The following is a 20,295-nucleotide window of genomic DNA, read 5'->3' as shown; positions in this document are numbered from 1 at the left end:
ACATAAGTTTTTTTTTTTTTGTCCTTGTCAGTCATATAATTTTATTTTGAATTTTTTAAATGGCAAGGATTGAGGAGTGGGAGGAAACCTGTTAAAATTTTTGATGATGTTTCACTTCATCGGAGTTTCCTGTTATTGCTAGCCTGTGCCTTGGAATGTCAATGTTTGTCTTATTTCTATTTGTTCCTGACAAAGAGCGCAGACATACATATATACAGATTCACAACTATTAGTATCCCAAGCCCGGTAAAAGGAGGGTGACAGTGCTCTATAGAATCATCCAAGGAGTTTGTCCCCATATGAGAAGAACAAATGAGAGATAAAATTGAAAGAGCTCAGTTTCCACATGAACTAGAACACTTTTAAGATCTTTGTACAAACTTGGTTGATTTGCTATTCACAGCTGAACATAGCATCGATATTTATTCCTAAGAATTTGACACATTTATTTTCTATATTCAACAATAAAAAATAGACAACACACACACACACACACACACACACACACACACACACACACACATGACTGCAGTCTCAAGGAACTGATGCCACACTGCGAGCAGCACCAGAGTGGCGACTGGGTGGGGACAAGGAGGAGTCTAGGGCGGGGAGGGGGAGGGATAGTAGAGTAGGGGTGGCAGACAGTGCTGTGCTGCTGGGTAGCGCGCAGGGACGAGGTGGAGAGAGGGCGTAGGGCAGCTATGTGAGGTAGGGAGGTTAGACGGAGGGCGTGGGAGAGGTGGAGAGGGTAGCGGAAAAGGAGAGAAGTAAAAAGACTGGGTGCGATGGTGGAATGAGGGCTGTGTAGTGCTGGAATGGGAACAGGGATAGGGCAGGATGGGTGAGGACAATGACTAAAAAAGATTGAGGCCAGAAGGGTTACAGGAACATAGGATATATTGCAGGGAAAGTTCCCACCTGCACAATTCAGAAAAGCTAGAGTTGGTGAGAAGGATCCACATGGCACAGGCTGTGAAGTAGTAATGGTAATGGAGGATGTCATGTTCGGCAACATGCTCAGCAGCAGGGTGGTCCATTTGTTTCTTGGCCACAGTTTGTCTGTGGCCATTCATGCGGATGGGCAGTTTGTTGGTTGTCTTGGCCACATAGAATGCAGCACAGTGACTGCAGCTTAGCTTGTAGATCACATGACTGGTTTCACAGGTAGCCCTGCCTTTGATGGGAAAGGTTATGTTTGTGACCGGACTGGAGTAAGTGGTGGTGGGAGGATGTATGGGACAGGTTTTCCATCTAGGTATATTACAGGGGTATGAGCCATGAGGTAAGGGGCTAGGAGCACGGGTTGCGTAGGGATGGATGAGTATATTGTGCAGGTTTCGGTGGATGGCGCAACACCACTGTGGGAAGGGAGGGAAGTATAGTGGGCAGGACATTTCTTATTTCAAGGCACGATGAGAGGTAGTCGAAACCCTTGAAGAGAATGTAATTCAGTTGCTCCAGTCCTGTGTGGTACTGAGTTACGAGGGGAGTGCCGCTCCGTGGCCGGACAGTGGGACTTTGGGAGGTGGCGGGACACTGGAAAGATAAGGCATGGGAACTTTGTTTTCTACAAGGCTGGGAGGATAATTACAGTATGTGAAGGCTTCACTGAGACCCTCGATATATTTGGTAACCTACAGACAGAGATTATATCACTGTTGTTTTGAACCGCAAGGATTACATGACAGGACTCCACCAGCTGTCAGATACATCCACCTACAAACCTTACCACAGTCACCCCATTCCAGGAATCCAGAAGGATCTCCAGTCACTCCTCAAATCCTTAGGCCAATCCCAGAACCTCTCCCCAGAGTCCATCTCTCTGTTCACCCCTCCCACCCCCCGTACTTCTACCTTCTACATGTTTCCTAAAGCCCATAAACCCAACCACCCAGGATGCCCCACTGTGGCCGGTTACTGTGTCCTCACTGAGAGAATCTCTGCTCTCGTAGACCAACACCTTCAACCTATTACCCGGGAGCCACCTTCCTACATACAAGATACCATCCATTTCCAGCGCCGATTCTCCACAGTTACTGTCCCTTTACCACACAGTACCATGCTCATCACTATTGATGCCACCTACCTTTACACTAACAACCCTAATGCCCATGGCCTCACCGCTACTGAACACTACCTTTCCCAATGCCTGATGGATTCCAAACCAACAATCTCCTTCCTAGTTGCCATGACCAACTAGATCCTCGCCCACAATTACTTCTCCTTTGAAGGCATTACTGACAAACAAATCCGAGGTACAGCTATAGGTACACACGTGGCACCATCCTATGCCAATCTATTCATGGGCCATCCAGAGGAATCCTTCCTAAACACCCAGAATCCTGAACTCCTCACCTGGTTCAGATTCACTGATGACATCTCTGTGATCTGGACCGAGGGTGAGGACAACCTATCCACATTCCTCCAGAACCTCAACAACATCTCTCCAATTTGCTTCAGCTGTTCCTACTCACCTCTCCCAAAGTGGTATTCCACCGTCCACTGAACCTACACAATACACTCGTCCATCACTACACAACCCCTGCTACCAACCCCTTACCTCATGGCTCATACCCCTGTAATAGAGCTAGATGCAAGGCCTGTCCCACAGATCCTCCCACCATCACCTACTTCAGTGTAGTCACAAACATCACCTATCCCATCGAAGGTACCTGTGAAACCAGTCATGTGAAGTACACGCTAAGCTGCAATCACTGTGCTGCATTCTATGTAGGCATGACAACAAACAAGCTGTCTGCCCACAGCAATGGCCACCGACAAACTGTGGCCATGAAACAAATGGGCCACCCTGTTGCTTAGCACATTGCCAAACATGACACTCTTCATTTCAATGGCTGCTTCACACCCTGGCCATATGGATCCTTCGCACCAACAACGGTTTTTCTGAATTGCACAGGTGGGAACTTTCCCTGCAATATATCCTATGTTCCTGTAACCCTCCAGGCCTCAACCTTCGTTAGTCATTGTCCATCCACACACATCCAGCTCCTTCCCTGTTTCCATTCCAGCACTGCACTGCTCTCATTCCACCATCGCACCCTGTCTTTTTTATTTCTCTCCCCTGCCCTCCACCTAACATTCCAACTTAGCATAGCTGCCCAACACCCTCTCTCTACCTCATCTCTGCATACTCCCCAGCAGCACAGCATAGCCCGCCACCCCTAATCTGCTATCCCTCCTCCTCACTGCCCAGCCTGCTCCTTATCCCCACCCAGTCGCCTCTCCTATCATGCACTGTGTGTGAGGCATTTGCGTGTGTGTGTGTGGGGGGGGGGGGGGGGGGGGGGGTTGACAAAGACCTTACTGGCCAAAAGCTTTATTTGGGACAGTCTTTTTGTTGTGCCTATCTGTGACTCAGCATCTCCGCTACATGGTGAGTGGCAACTTTCCTTTAAATTCCATCCTGGATTTTCCATTGTTTTATTTTCTATATTCTTAGTCATTCTTAACACAAGCTTGTGTGTTTTGTCTGTACTGCAAACAAGTTTATTGACTGCAAACCAATATAATGTTGAGTCAAGAGTTTCTAGTGTAATCTTATCAAGAGTTCAGATGTCATGACGCGAAGTAAAGTCGTATCATCAGCATGGCAGATAACAGACTGATATGCGGCAGGTCACTGATAGCCACAATTAAAAAGAAGAAAACAAGGACAAAGTCTAGTGGAACACTAGTACCAATTTTTGCTAAGGGGATTCCTATTTCTAATTGAAAGAAACTGTCTTTTGTTGTTCATGTAGGAAGAAGTTACTGCTAATGCAGATTTCTGTACAACATAATACTCTACTTTTGTTAGTAATACATTAAAAGGAATGCAGCCAAAAGCTATACTTAGATGACATTATACAAGTGACACCGTCTTCTTGTTTTCGAAGGGAGTCTGATCAACCATTTCCAGAACAGCAGCAGTGGTATTTTTACATGGCCAAAACTCTACTGCTTGTTGCAAAGGAGATCACAGTTTCCAAAATGATTCCTTAATTGAAAGTATGTGAGTGATCCAAATATTTTTAAGAGTTAGAACTGCAACGTTCTTAACAAAGTGAACCAACCCTGCAAATTTTGGGACAACTCCACCATCTGAGGATTCTGCTGAAGAAATCAGAGGAGAAACCTGTCAAGCAATTACGAAGCATCGTCCACAAAGAAGCAATGTTTCCAATGAAGAAAGATGTGCGATACGAAAGCTGCGCAAGGATACTGATACAGTCATCCTGTGTGCTGATAAAGGTAATGCTACCTTCCTTTTGCCTCAGGAGGTCTACAAGGAAAAGATATGTGGTCTACTTAGTTCTGGTGCATACCAGCAGATTAACAAAGATCCTACTAACAAGGTGACAATAAGGACTGCTGCCTTACTGAACGCTTCATCACTACTGAAGGAAGTCATAAGAAGTTTAAAAGTACGAGGTGCAGTACCACTGACATTTTTTGGTCTTCCTAAAGTTCACAAGATTGGTAAGGATGAGCATCTAGAGGACTTGTCTATGAGACCTATAACGAGCACTACTGGTTCAACAACGTATTTTTCTGCCAAATATTTAGCTTCCTTATTAAACCCATTGGTAGGAAAATGTAGTCACCACATTCGTAATTCTATGGATTTTATTCAGAGACTTAGCAATGTCAGGCTAAATAGTACGGATGTGCTTGTTAGTTTTGACGTGGTATCATTATACACCAAGGCACCTTTAAAGGACTCTTTATCTCTTATTGGCAAACATTTTGATAAGAAAATTACGGCCTTATTTGAACAAGTGCTTTTATCATCTTATTTTCAGTTTAATGGTGAATTTTATGAGCAAATTGATGATGTTGCTAAGGGAAGCCCCCTCTCCCCTCTGGTAGCTAATTTATTCATGGAAGACTTCGAGGACAAGGCACTGGACTCAGCAAGTTTTAAATCAACGGTCTTCTGGAGGTACGTGGACAACACATTTGTGGTATGGGCCCCTCAAGGGATGGATAAATTACATCGATTTCTTGAGCATTTGAAGTCCATCCATGCTAACATTAAATTTACTATGGAAACAAAAAAAGACGGCTGCCTCCCCATTTTGGATGTTGTCGTTCTCCGTAAAGGTGATGGCACATTAGGATATGGCATATATCGGAAACCGACATACACAAATCTATATCTTCATGCCAGTAGCTGCCATCACCCTCCACACACCATAGGTGTCCTTAAGACCTTAGTGCATCGGGCGCACTGTATATGAAATAAAGACAATTTGCAAGAAGAGCTCACATACCTCAAGAGCATTTTTAAATCGAATGGATTTTCTCCGCAACAAATTCGTAGAGCATTCGATGAAAAACCTAACATGCAGGTACGTGATGGGGAAGAATATAGTAATTCCTTCAGATCTAGTGCGTTTTTGATCTATGTGGATGCTATTTCCTCGGAGATAGGCTGTATTATTGAGAAACACTGTGTTAAGGTGATTTTCCAGCCCCCCACGAAGAATGCAGCTTTACTCTGCTCTGTGAAGGACAATTTACAGCTTCGTAAAGCCTGGTGTGTATCAGATTCCTTGCGGAAATTGTGAGAAGTCGTACATAGGTCAAACAACACACACCGTTCATGAGAGGTGTGTGGAGCATCAAAGATACACACGCTTATTACAGCCAGACAAGTCAGCTGTGGCTGAACATTGTATTGATACAGGGCATTCCATGAATTACAGTGATGTGAAGATTTTAACATCCACCTCTTCTTTTTGGGAATCTGTCTTCAAGGAAGCTATAGAGGTTAGATTAGCTAATAATTTCATAAGTAGAGATAATGGTTTTAATTTGGACAAAGCATGGAATCCAGCTCTTGGGGTAATTAAACTGCAGAGAAGTAGTCGTGGTGTCACCACTGCCAATCGCACATCGATAAGTGGATCGAATGTCTGTACGCCTACACCACAGGCGGCACATGTATAAGCGTATGTCTCTGCCGCCGACCAGCATCTGTGACCCGCATGTGCAGTACCGCCAAGGTGGAGCATATAAGGCTGTGCTTGGCATCTTGTTGTCAGTCTTGTGACTCAGTCTGAACATGACTGGACGACATGCGGCCGAAATATCAGTGAAGGAAATTTAATGGACTATTCATTACACCATGAGAAGTTGAAAATGCACAAAAGAAAATTTAATTATAGTAAACTTAAGAGGGCATTAGGCAATGAAAACTGGGAACCAATTTACAATGCATCAAATGTGAATGACAAATGGGAAAACTTCTATAAACTATACAATAAAACTTTAAATTAACCATGTCCTTTAGTAAAACAGGTAAACAAAGCTATTAATTTCAAAGCTGAGAATTTCCCTCCTGAAATCACTGAACTGAGAGAGAACATTCAGGACTGTTACATACTCTTTGGAAATGAAGTCCCATCCTTCTTGACAGAGTGTAGGGGAACTATGCAGGAGACCCACACCGCCGTACAAGGCAAGGTCCTAATGGAAGTGGTTTGCCGTTGCCTTCCTCTGACCGTAATGGGGATGAATGATGATGACGATGAAGATGACACAACATCACCCCGTCATCTCGGGACAGGTGAAAATCCCTGACACTGCCAGGAATCGAACCCGAGACCCCGTGCTCAGGAAGCGAGAACGCTACCGCGAGACCATGAGCGGCAGACACACACTCTTTAGAGATACTAAATCACAATACTCCTTAACAAGACAAAACTGCTCAGAAAAAAAAACACAGATTGCTTGATTAACCTCAAAACTCATAACTATAACTATCAAATATGCAACTCAACTTGTGTTACGCATAATCCATATCGCTTCAGGCCGGGCGGTTACCTTCAGTCTCTCGAATTTTATTGAATTTAGCATCTGTTAAAATTCAGGAGTAAGTAAGAAACCCAAGTTTTTTGTTTTCTCCAAAAACATTCCTGCCCTGAGATACAGGTCTCCAAAGATGACACTGCGAACACCATTTTGAAGATGCAAATTTTGGAAAAATTTTTAAAATGCTGTGTCTCTGTAACAGATTAGAGTTTTTTTTATTTGAAAGATAGTTGCTTTATGAATAGAATGGTATCCTCCGTTTGGATAGATCTGTCAAAGTTCTTTTGCTGTCACATTTTGAATTTTTTTTTTTTTACAAATTACAAGATTTTTTTAAAATGCCAATCCAGAAAAGTTAGATTTTTTCTGTTGATTAGTATCATGTAGTACTATATTCTCTGTAAAGAAGAGCTTCCACTTCTAAGTTGGACAAGTTTTATTTAAAAAAATAATTTTTTTAACTTTCAAGGGTAATGTATGTCTTCACTGAAGTTGTTTCTTACTAATTTCTTTGTTACAATGTTTATTTCTATTGTCTTTACTGCAGTTATTTCTTATCACTTTCCTTGTTGCAATTATTTCTTTTCACTTTCATTGTTGCAGATATTCCTTACACTTTGTTGTAGTTTCTGTCAGTTTCTTTGTCGTGGTTATTCATTGCAGGTTTCTGTATTGTAGTTGTTCAGTGCTAATTTCTTTACCGAAGAGGCTTCTAAGAAAACTGAGACCATCCAATGAGTTCTGTGTTTTCGAGAGGAATTTGCCAGTTGACACAGTTGCAGAGTGTTTTGTGAAAAGGACTATCTGAAATGTCTTCTGACTGGGGCCACAGGAGAGTAAAGTGTGCTGACTATTCGCATATCCATAAAAGAGCGATATACAAGACAAACAAAAAACAGAATTTGTTCACATTGGGAATAAGTGCTCTCATTTGAAGACTTGTTTCAAAGTGAAGATTTTCCAGTGATGACTTTGTGTTCTACATGTTTTGACAGAATAACAATGATAGTATCTGAACAAGGTGAAGCCTCCCATGGTGCAGATTTGGCATCAATAGAGGAAGACTTAATACCCTAAATCAGTTAACTACAGAGGCAGGTGTTAGTCCTGTTAAGAATCCGAGGTCTGTGAAGTCGAGTCATAAGCTTTATGCATCAAGAAAGTGCAGACAAATTACTTAAACTATGGATGAATACACTACAGCAAAACTGACCATACTCTTCAAAGTAGAAATTTCATCTTCAAAAGAAAATGAACCAAAGCACTCTTGCACTTCTTGCCAGGAATTTTTCACAAATATCAATTCAGCTGTTCAATACTGTGCATCCTACAGTGAAAAGGTGCAAGTTCCAGAGACATTTTCAAAGAAAACAATTTGAACCACGTTCAATCAGTATCAAAGTGCATGGTAGACATATCAAAAAATGTGAGTTTAGTAAAAGGAGCCTTTAGAAGAACAGATTCCTATTATGGTCATCCTGTAGATGCAGCTCTAGTTCAAATCGTGCAGTCATTTTATCTGGAAGATAAATGGGTCTGTTCTCGCCATAGTGCCAACAAAAAAGACACTATAACTGCAACAGTTGAAATTTAAAGAGTTGTGAAAGTGAAGAAGTACATGACTCCCAGTATTAAAGAAACTTTTGCAATTTATAAGAGCAACTATACAACATCACATATTGGAAAATCAAAATTTTACGCACTACAACGTAAGTGAGTAGTTCCACACCCACCTCGACATGTCTGTTTACGTGTGACTGTGCAAATTTTGAACTTACTGGAGCATGTGACATATGACAACTTGGATGGGCGTGTTAAGTCATTAGTCGTCTGTGACATAAAGTGAGAGACTTGTTTGTTTCAAGAATATGGTGACTGCCCTGGAAAGGGAGGACTGTCTTTATAGACACTTGGCCTGGAAGATGTAGCACATCTCGCTGTAGAAATTACATATGCGATATGGCAGGAAAAATAAACTAATAAAGAAAACTGTTGCCTTTGACAGTTTCATTGTAGAATTTGGTAAGTGGTCAGTGAAAGCAGTAACACACCAGCATCTGAAGAAATTGCAACAACAACACATTGCAGAAGTGAAAGAGTGTGTACAGGCTGAAGAACTATGTTTAGTGCTGCACTGTGAGTTTGCTGAGAACTTGTCTGTAATTCTCCCATATGAAGTACAAGGGACTCGTTTGAGTAATGACCAGGTTTCAATTTTTACAGGAGTGACATATATTCAAAACAAGACCACAAGTGTCACACTTATAAGTGATGACACAGGACATGACTCGGCACATGCTTTGCTATCAATGTGCAAAATTCTTCAACTGCAAACAGGGGTAGAGAAGATCATCATTATTTCTGATGGTGCTCCTAGTCACTTTAAAAATCATTACCAGCTGTTTGAATTGAGTAAGTCACTTGTGCCACCTGACTGGGTATACAGTGCTACTGGTCACAGGAAGGGGCCTTGTGATGGTGTAGAAGGCCTGCTGAAGCACCATGCTACAAAACATAATGTTTCCATGCCAAATACAGCTGTGATTCAGAATTCTGAGGATTTTATGAGAGTCTTGAAAGCTTGCACATCCACAACCCTCATTCTTTTGTCCAAAGAGAAAATCAAAGAATTCCGTAAGCAGAAAAAGGAAGAATTGTCCAAATAAACTACTCTTGTGAAAGGAATTCAGAAGACACACTTTTGGACTCAAAGTGATGGGCGAACTCATATTGCATGCACTTTAAAAAGCAAGAAAGAAGAAATTTTGTTTGTTTGGCCAACATCAACCAGCTGCTGGATATAGGTTTCCAGCTGAAGGACAGCAACAACATCATCAGAGCTCACTTCCTGTTCACAATGTTTTGAAGATTATAAGTGCTCCAGTTTCTATTGGTTCAACAGGAAGGCATAACGTATATCAAAGGAAGATATTGAAGCAGTGGAACACATTTTTATTTCATTGACTGGCCAATTTCAGTGCAAAACAGAGAGCACAGAGGTTGTATAAATTGAAACCTTTATGCCTTTGGACCTTTCACATACATTTTGGAACCATTTATAATGCTTGAAAAATGAGTCTCTTACTCATCTTTCGAAACTAAAATTATATTAAATAAGGCTAGGTTTTGATTTTTATGAGCCTGTTATGTGATAATGTGGTAATAAAACAGGTCTTATATATGGAATAAAATTCAATTGTTTATAAAACCTGTTCAAGTTAAAAGTGGAAACTCTCCTTTTCAGGGAATGTAGAACGATATAGTACTAATCAACAGAAAAAAATCAAAATTTTATGGATTGGCATTTTTGGAAAAAAAATCCATAAATTATTTAAAAAGTTCAGAGTGCCATAGTAAAAGAATTTTGACAGGTAAGTCCAAATGGAGGCTCTCTTTGTAATCATAAATCAATTATCTTTAAAATAAAATAAAAAAAAACAACAAAATATCTAGAACTGTTTTAAAATTTTTTCCAAAAGTTGCATCTTCACAACGGCATGCACAGTATCATCTTTGGAGTGCTGTATCCCAGAGCAGAAATTTTTCTGGAGAAAACAAAAAAAATATGTGTTCCTTACTCAGTCATTCATTTTAACATATGCTAAATTCAATAACATATGAAACTATGATGGTAAGATTTTTCCTAGCCTGCCTGAAGTGATATGGACTATGCTGTTAGTAAAACAGCCTGAAAAATAATGTATAAAGACTGTGGGAAACAGCAATCACATTATTACACCAGCAAGACATTAAATGAAAATGACAACATAAGAAACGACCCAAAAGAACTGTGTGAGAAATTCATACAGATGTTTAGTACGATTGACGCAAATGAAACACATGACTGGGCACGCAATTTAGATGTTACAAATATTAGCCAATTATTTTTCATCCATAACATAACTGAGAGGGACTGCCTAGCAATCATTTCAGAACTTCAAGCTAAAACGTCTTGCGACTGGGATGAAATTTTATCTAAGCTGTTAAGGGTCATTCCATGTCAAGTCACCCAGGCCTTGACACCAACCATGTCAGATTTTGATGAAACTTGGTACAATTACTTCTTTTATCATCCTGAAAGCACTTGTAAAATTTTTTTGCTCTATCTCTTATAGTTTTTTTTATAAATTTTTAAAGTTTTTAGATCTGGCGTTGTTTCAGCAGTCGGAAACTGTAACTTAACGTGTCCTCACAATTAAAAAAATTTGTATATTAAAGAATACTCAAGATATCAGTACGAAATTTTGGAATAAGTTTGTGTATTATATCTAAATGTTAAAAAAAATTACCATAAAGATATATTAAATTCTTCCAAATGAAAAAAATTTTCAAGTTTTTTATTTTTTTTTTAGCTAACGGATGTTTAGTTTTACAAAAACTGCAATATCTAGAGTCTCAGACCTGATAGAAAGCTCAAATTTGTTTTAAAATACTCTTAATTGTATAGGCTATTAGGTAAAAGAAAAATTATGTTGGCTTTTTAACCTGTTTAATAGTTATATAATTTTTAAAATAATATTAATTATATTTTAAAAATAAAAAATACCAAGTGACTTAGACACCGAAAATAAGTTTTTGTCTTCTTGGAGTAACAATGTACACTTGGATTTTGTATTGTTACTCCTGTGTTTTGAAGTAAAAAATTATTACAGTGTTAAATAGTGCTTGGATAGTATTTTATTAAGTTTATTCGAACTCTCATTAAGTACTGTTACTTAGTTTACAGAGATTCTTTTCCAATATCCTATAAAAGTAACCAGAACAGTAATCAGACCAAAAGTGAAATCAATATGTCAGATATTCAAACCTGTAGTGTAGGGTTATTTAAAAAATCTGACTGTTTCCAAACAACCTACACACCTTCAAAAAAGTTACAACCGGTATCAGAATTGAGTGAGGAAGAAAAAGATTTGATCCACTTACGATCTGGAATTAATCTGTGTGAATTTAAGAATATATGTTCACACCACAGCTACTACTTTTTAAATGTTTTTGAAAAGTATCAAACAACATGTGTAGACCCACTAAAAAAACACAAAAAGCCCATCAAAAAATCGTTGAGAAGTGTAGGCTTGGATCTTTCTAAACTATTACTGACAAAAAATATTAGCATAAAACCTGGACAAAAGCTTTGCTCAACATGCCGTAACTTTTGTGAGGAAAAATTAAGAGTTGAAGTCAATGAAAGTGAAACAGATGATGAAGTCATGGTTGAATTAGAATCATTGGAATCGAGAAATGAATCCCTCGTACAAACAAACATTGCTCTTGATTATTTAGGCTTAACACCGATAAAGCTTCATGGCTTGTCAGAACAAAGTAAAGGGTCTTATTTTAAAAGGAAGGTTAGTAGTATTGAAAAGACTGCAAAAAAGGCGGTTTCAAAAGCATTAAAATATGATGCACCAAGTTCTGATGATGACGAAGAAGATAAAAGTGTGGTTGAGAAAGCAAAGGATTTTGATGTAATGATTTCTCTTATGAAAGAGAAGATTTCATCTGTTGGGAGGTCTAAAAAAAAATCCATATTCTGACCTTGGCTCCAGATTCTTGGACTCGAAATAAAGTGATGAAAGAATTTAATGTAAGTGAGTACATGGTGCGACAAGCTAGAAAGCTAAAATCTGAAAAGGGTATTTTGGAAACTCCTGGTCCAAAAAAAGGTAAAACTCTTTCTGAAAATACAGTAAGACTTGTAACAGATTTTTATGAAAAGGATGAAAGTTCCAGAGTGCTACCTGGAGCAAAAGACAAAGTAAGTGTTCAAAAAAATGTGTACACGCAAAAGAGACTCATTTTGTGTAACTTGAGAGAACTCTATTATTCTTTCAAATGGGAGAATCCCGAGGTAGAAGTAGGATTTTCAAAATTTTGTTTCTTGAGACCTAAATGGTGTATCCTTGCTGGTGCTGCAGGCACACACACTGTATGTGTATGCAGTATCCACCAGAATGTTAAACTATTACTGGATGCTGTGAAAATTGAAGAATCTTATAAAGACCTAATTAAGATGCTTGTGTGCAACACGGAAAACCAAAACTGCATGCTACATCATTGCGACAGCTGTCCTGCAAATACTGCACTAACTGAGTACTTAACTGAAAAACTAAGTGAAGATTATGATTTAGAAGAAGAAATTGTAATCAGTCAGTGGGTTAACACAGACAGGGCAGAAATGATCAAACAGTCTATCAGTGTTGAAGACTACATTTCTTTATTGGTTAGGTCATTGGAAAAGCTCACCCCGCACTCGTTTATAGCAAAATCCCAATCAGCAGCCTTTAAAAGATTGAAAGAAGACCCACCACCCAAAACAGCAATTATTGTAATGGATTTCAGTGAAAATTATTCCTTTGTTATACAAAATGAGATCCAAAGTTACCACTGGAATAGAGGTGGTTGTACTCTACACCCAGTTGGAGTTTTTCTAAGAAATGAGGAAAACAATGTTTTTGTTTCCAACCACTGTTTTATTAGTGATGACCAAGAACATGACACTGGTTTTGTTAACTTTTTACAAAAAGAAATTACAAAGTGGCTGTCATTACATCATACTGACATTGACTCAGTTCACTACTTTACAGATGGTTGTGCTGGGCAGTACAAAAATAGAAACAGTTTTAAAAATCTGACTGATCACTTGAGAGACTTTAATTTGAAGGCCCAACACTCTTTTTTCGCAACAAGTCATGGGAAGTCAATTTGTGATGGCCTAGGAGGAACTATTAAAAGAATTTTAAGGAAAGCCAGTCTACAGGTTTCAGACAAAGAACAAATAATGACAGCAATCGATTGTATAAGTTTTGTGAAAAAAATATTGAGAACATACATTTTCACTTTATTGACAAAAAAGAAGCTGATTTGCTACGGTTAAAACTAGAAAAACGTTTTTCAGCAACCCGAACCATTCCTGGAACTAGAAGTTTTCATAACTTCAAACCACTTCCAACAAACAACCTTGAAATTAGAAGGACTACAGATAGTGTAAAACCCTCCTTAGTCTTTTCTTTCCATTCTTCTTCTGATTGGGTTCGTGTTGAGCCATCCATAAATTGCTATGTGGCTGCAAATTATGATGGTAACTGGTACTTTGGACTGGTAAAAACAATATTCAATGATGAAGAAGATGCAGAAATTCTATTTCTACATCCTTCAGGACCCGCTGCATCATTTTATTGGCCTGAAAGAGAAGATTCCTGCATAGTGCCTTTGGAGCACATAGTCTGTGTAGTAGACCCACCTCAATCAAGCGGCACTGGGAGAATGTATTACTTCAAAAAACACTGTATCAAAAGAACTGAAAGCTCTTGGATGAAGTAGAAAAACAGTTTGAATCAGCATTAATGTTTATTAAAAAGACAAAATTACTCAAAAAATTCAATGTTTTAAGCAATCAGTTGGGTTATACATAAGTGTCGTAAGTAAACTATCTTCGTACATAATTCTAATGTAATCTACTATAATTAATAAACATGTTAAAAAGCCATTATTTTTGTTTTATCAAGTAGCCTATATGTTTAAGAGTAAATTAAAACAAATTTGAGCATTCTATCAGGTCTGAGACTCTAGATATTGCAATTCTTATAAAACAAAACATCCGTTAAAAAAAAAAATACATATATATATATATTTTTTCATAGAAAATATTAATATATTTTAATAGCATCATTTTTATCTTCAAATACGTATAATAAATAAACTTGCTGCAAAAATTCATGATGTTATCTAAAAAAGTTTTTAAGATAAGCAAATTTAAAGTTTTGAATACAAATTAAATTGACCATTTCCGAAGGTTCAGAAAACGCAAAACATAAAAACTTTAAAAATTTATAAAAAAAAAAACTGTAAGAGATACAGCAAAAAAAAAAAAAATTGCAGATGTTGTCAGGATGGTATTAGAACCATTTGAGCCAAATTTCATGAAAACCTAAGGAGGTGGGTGTAAAATTTATTTTTTATTGGGTGATTTGATATGGAATGACCCTTAAAGGAACACAGAGGAGAATCAGTAAAGTCTCTGACACATCTCATGCATGTCCTCCTTTGCCATGGAGACTTCTCTGATCTTTTGAAAACCACAGAAATCCTACCGGTGTATAACAGAATAAAAACTGACATCAAAAACTATAGGCCAATATCATTAACTTCGGAGCTCGGAAAATCACTACAGAAAATATATTAAATCAATCTGAGGCATATTTCCTCAAACATTATTTGTTCAACAATCCACAAGTTGGTTGTAGAAAACGAAGATCTACTGTAACAGCAGTAGCAACTTTTATACATTAAATATTAAACAAGCTAGATGAAGGAAACAAGGTATCCGGCATATATACTGGATATGAGTACATCTTTTGGTACTGTCGATCATACAATTCTACTGCATAAATTAGAAGCATACGGGAGAAGAGGTGTAGCCTTACAACTACTTACCTACTATTTGAAAGACAGAAAACAATGTGTCAAACAACTTGCAAAAGGGATGAAATCCACAAGATGCCCCACTGTGGTGTGCCGCAAGAAAGTATATTGGGGTCTTTTCTGTTTCTTGTGTATGTTAATGATTAACTGAACCCCAAAACTGCAGGATTGTGAGCTATGCTGATGACATCTTTTGGCAGCTGGATCCGTGATACGCAAACTTCTATGAACAGTAGTGAAATGAATTTTAATTTTTTGTCAAGTTATCTAATGGCAAATGAGTTACTTGTAAATAAAGAGAAGACAGTGACAATGCAATTTCTGCTTAGCTATAACCAGAACATAAATAGTACTCAACTTACAGCTCAATTGCCCCTTAGCCCCACAAACAAACACAATTTTTTGGGTATAATTGTTGATAAACACCATTCATGGAAAGAACGTACAGACCATATTTGTATGAAAATCAGTACAAATGTATATCTACTGAAACACTTAATCCCACAATGCAATAGATGAAATTTGCTGTTTGTTTATACCGTTATAAAAGAATGTTCTGAAAATATTGTCTTGCTTTTACCTATGAGCACCTGAACCCATTTTCTCTGCTAAATTACAGAAGTTATTAATCAGCTAGTACCGTGGCCATGGGAACATGCGTTTGGGTGTCTGTGTGTGTAAATGTGTGTAATATTGGTGGAAAAAAAAAAAAAAAATTAAGTGCTCGAACACTAGTGTGAATGCCAATTTCTGTTATGTGTTACTGTGTTCCACATATCTAACCGCTATAAGTGAGAGGCTGCCTTTATCTAATTTTAGGTAACGAACATACCAACTACCTGTGAATATATCTAGACTTTCTAAAACCTACTCTTAATACACTGATGTCACAGCTTCATAACGTGCAGCAACAAGCTCTTCAGTAGCTCTACTTATTATTTAAACCTTACTTTTCTGACTACACGATGCTTTATTAAACACACAAAGTTGACACTTGGCGCAATGTCTGATGGGAGTGACTGTAAATGGGAAATGCCTTTACAGTTGCTCCCATCAGCCACCACGCCGAGTGTCAACTTTGTCTGTGCGTATAATAGTTCCACTTGGGATCCAGGTTATTCTATATGTTTTCTTAATGTCATTTCTAATTAAATCTACATCTATACTCTACAAGCCACTGTGAAGCACATAGCAGAGGGTATGTCCCACTGTACAAGTTATTAGGGCTTCTTTCCGTTCCATTCATGTATAGAGTATGGGAAAAAAATGCCCAATCTAATGTCTCTATGCGTGCATGCTGTAATTAATCTAATTTTATCCTCACAAACGCTATGGAAGCAATACGTGGTTTTTCAGTACAGTAGGTTTATTTTTAAAAATATTATTATTTATTCATCCATGGATCATACAATAATGAGACAGGATTTGTCGTCATAAAGCAATGATAATAAATAGCTCAAATATATAGAAAAATTGAAAACATAAGGATATTTTTATAAGGGTAGTACACGTGGTTTGGCTGAGTCCTTGCTGAAAAAAAAAAAACTGTCCTGGCATTAGCCTGGATTGATTTAGGAAAACCATGGAAGCCTAAACCAGAAGGAGTTGACAGAGCAAATTCCATGCTCCTGAATATGAGGTCAGTCTCTTAAAAATAGCACCGCACTTTCAGTTGGTCCCTGTTGTAAATTATTCTTTTGTTCAAACACAATTTGCACCACTGCCTTTAATTAAACATGTAATTGTGGTACAGTGGTCACACATTCGCACAGGCAAATGTTTTGAATACACCCAATCTATTACAATGGTGCATTTGCCACTATGTAATTCACACAAATCACACAAAGTCCCTCTGAAGTGCAAAAAGTTTTACACCAGGAAGAAATACTACACCATATTGACAATGATCCATGCTACAGGAAACTAACAATACATGGAAGAACATGGGAAAACAATCCATGGATATTTTACTTCCAAATAAACACAAACCTGTTAGTAACGTACTAAATATGCCATTTAGCTAGTTTAGGAGAGTGTTATCAACTACAATGTATGTTGTATGCAAGGCAATCATTACTGAAACTGACATGTTCACCACCCACGAGAATTGTCTCATTTTTGGGTCCATGGAACGAAAACTGAATCTAATCTAATATAGCATGTTCAGATACCAGTGACTGTACTTCTTGGAATAAACATACTCCCTTAAATATTCTTAAAGCATCTGACAAAGGAAAATAATCCTATGGGTGACAATGACCATGAAGTTCATAAGTGCAGAACATTAATTTTAAAGCATAATATACTATGTAACACAATGGGCATGTCATTCATATTTCCTATGTGAACAGCTTGAAGAAGAGTGTGAAGAACTTCAGGTAACATCTTTTATGGCGTTAGTCAAGTGTAACAAGAAAAATGAAAACATTCCAGAATATTTTAGAAGTGTATTGATTGGAAAATATAGCTAGTGGACGTTTTTGATTTGGCTCAAAGCCATAAAAAATATCACAATGGAGAAATATTGTTAATAATATACTTGTGTCACTGATACAGGGGACGTACACTAGACTCTGTGTGTAAAATTATGGCTTATTTTTATACCATGATCTCCAAACTGAATGCATCTACTATTTGGCAAGGTACAATAAAAAAACAAATAATTTTATTTTGACAGTGCTTGTAAGCATCCCTTTTTTTGTCGGACCCACATTCTTATAGTTGGCCTGTAGAATTTCCTTTCATGCACCATCTCCAAAACACCTACACAAGCTAAGCGTCTGTGCAAGTTATGTTATTTTTAGTGGTATATAATTTTGAGAACACAATCAAATCAATTTGTTGTTAACCCATTAATTAGGAGAAAAGAGTATGTGACAGATAACAGATTATAATTTACTTGAACTTGGAGCAAGACAGTTCCAGATCTTTGAGAACTATGGAAAATTGTCTTCCAAAAAACTGTTACATTGTTTGCCTCATATAAGACACACATAATCATATTAAACACACCATCCACTTCAGTTTCCCCATCTTGACATAGAAATGATATATCACACTGTGAATATTTTAACCTCTGCCTACATTTATAAGGCAGTCATACTTGGTGAATCGTATGTGTCTCATCCCAAACACCGACTACATGCACACACAAAATAATTACATGTAATATGATAGTTCTACTGCTGTTAATAAATTTTTATGTTATGTCAACACCTCTACTTTGAGTTACGCTGTGTGTAATTTACAGATCATCTTCATCTGTTAACATTTAGAGTACATGCCTACATGACACTCAGAAATTATTGTGGCACAAATCAAGATCACACTTCAGTACCGTTTCATCACATTTATTACTTCTAAACTTTTATTTAGCAAGTTCCTACAATTTGACACTATTCCTAATACTACATTATTACTCCCCAAAATTAAATCATCAATATTATTTGGAATTGTGTATGTATTCTTGAGCCAGATTCTTTTCAGATAACATGAGTTCCACACCATAGATTTTGAATCACACAGCAAGTTCGAGAGAAAGGTATCTTATTGCTGTCCTTATAATCTACGAGTTTGTTAAGTTTTGCATCTTGTAGTTTAAATTATACGATGACAATTAATGTTTTTTTTTCATTTTTTCGCACTGCTTTCTCTTATTTCAAAATGAAATAAAGGCCAAAATCAAGTGTAGTTTAGGAGAGTGGTAGAAGTAAACTGCATAGTTTTTATACGTCAGTAGGCTATTGGACTTCCTGATACTGTAGCACAACGAATCGAAAAAAACGGTGCATCTGGGATAGATCTTTAACTTTGCTGCATCTTTGAAACTGTGTAGAAAAACTACCGAAATAAACATCTCAAGGCAACAAGTGAACACTTGGAAGCACGTTGAAATATAGCATGTTACAAATTATTGTCTACTTTCTGTTGAAATCTACAATTCTAAAACAAAATAGCAAAGTCAGGACTGTACACAGAAGTAACGTCTGACGTCGATCACTACTATTCATAAATATAAATGAAGGTGTCATTTAGTCACAGCCTCATAACTTACCTAATGCAGTTATCGGGATCGTTTTTACAATCGGTGTTACACCGAAACCTCTCCCAAGACAACCACCCCATAGGGGGTGTGCGAGCCAGTCCATTTTCAAGTGCTTCGACGAATGTCAACACCAAGCACAACACTGCGCACACCGCATCACGATTCATGATGCGTTACACTACCTGAAAATAAGAGATGTCATATAGTTTGTTTCACTCGCGCACCGTCTTCGCACACCACCGCTCACCGACTGACTGACTTTATGTAACTCCGAGCAGACTTGGCGGCTGCTCCAAGCGGCCGACTCCCACCACTGTCAGCATTCAACCTCACTTTCACCAGTCGGCCCCGTTCCCCGGCGAAAAAAAAATGTAACTACGGCAAGTCTGACGCTTGTCAAGCCCAGAAAACCGACTGTAATACTTCGTGTCGATCAATCTTGCCCCGTTTCCCCCACGAACTGAATTCAGAAAGCATAATAAAATCAATTTCCGCGAAAAGTAAATACAATGAAACAAGGATTTTACACTAACACTTACTGCTACAGTTTAATCCACGTCCAACAATAATTTACAGATTAGGCATACTTATTGTCACTGCTGTCGTTTGATTCCGGTTTATGTATTTTCATATGACATCTTATTTCTCCGTGATGTCATTGCTTATTTTTACATTTGTTTCTTTTTATTTTTCTAATGCATCTCAACACATGTTTATCTTGTACGACTTCGCTGACTCACATCAAAATAAACAAAAACCGTATTTCATGTTGCCAATGGCACCAGAGATAACATGATCTCCACTCGAAAAACGTTGCGTTCGTAGTAAGCTATCTCCGTGTCGAATTTTTGTGACCGAGTGGTGTCTTCTATGACTGATTTCTTTTACCAGATTTTAGTTCAATTTAATGTTCATTAGTCGCAGTGTTATTGGTTATTCCCCTTGACTTTCGTTGCGAAAACTTACAGCACAATTGCCATATTTCGCATTATCGCGATCAGAAGGGATACAAC

At 37.9% G+C, this 20,295-nt stretch overlaps 1 protein-coding gene across 3 annotated transcripts in view; it reads right to left on the bottom strand.

Annotated features, from left to right (window-relative positions):
* The window catches only part of LOC126198777 (alpha-N-acetylgalactosaminidase), a 98,834-nt gene extending 78,822 nt beyond the window's left edge, over nucleotides 1–20,012 (bottom strand). Inside the window, exons 1-2 of one of the 3 annotated variants that reach the window (XM_049935341.1) lie at nucleotides 19,870–20,012; nucleotides 19,292–19,464 (exon numbers count right to left, since the gene is read on the bottom strand). In XM_049935341.1, coding sequence (XP_049791298.1) covers nucleotides 19,292–19,449 — 158 coding nt within the window. In that variant the 5' untranslated portion in view covers nucleotides 19,450–19,464; nucleotides 19,870–20,012. Of the gene's footprint in view, nucleotides 1–19,291; nucleotides 19,465–19,541; nucleotides 19,731–19,821 lie in introns of those variants that run through there. The other 2 variants (XM_049935340.1, XM_049935342.1) reach the window with 2 other exon arrangements.
* Between the last annotated feature and the right edge of the window lie 283 nt (nucleotides 20,013–20,295).

The sequence above is a fragment of the Schistocerca nitens genome, chromosome 8 (genome assembly GCF_023898315.1).
Source record: "Schistocerca nitens isolate TAMUIC-IGC-003100 chromosome 8, iqSchNite1.1, whole genome shotgun sequence".
NCBI lineage: Eukaryota > Metazoa > Arthropoda > Insecta > Orthoptera > Acrididae > Schistocerca > Schistocerca nitens.
This window is presented reverse-complemented; position numbering and strand designations above follow the sequence as displayed.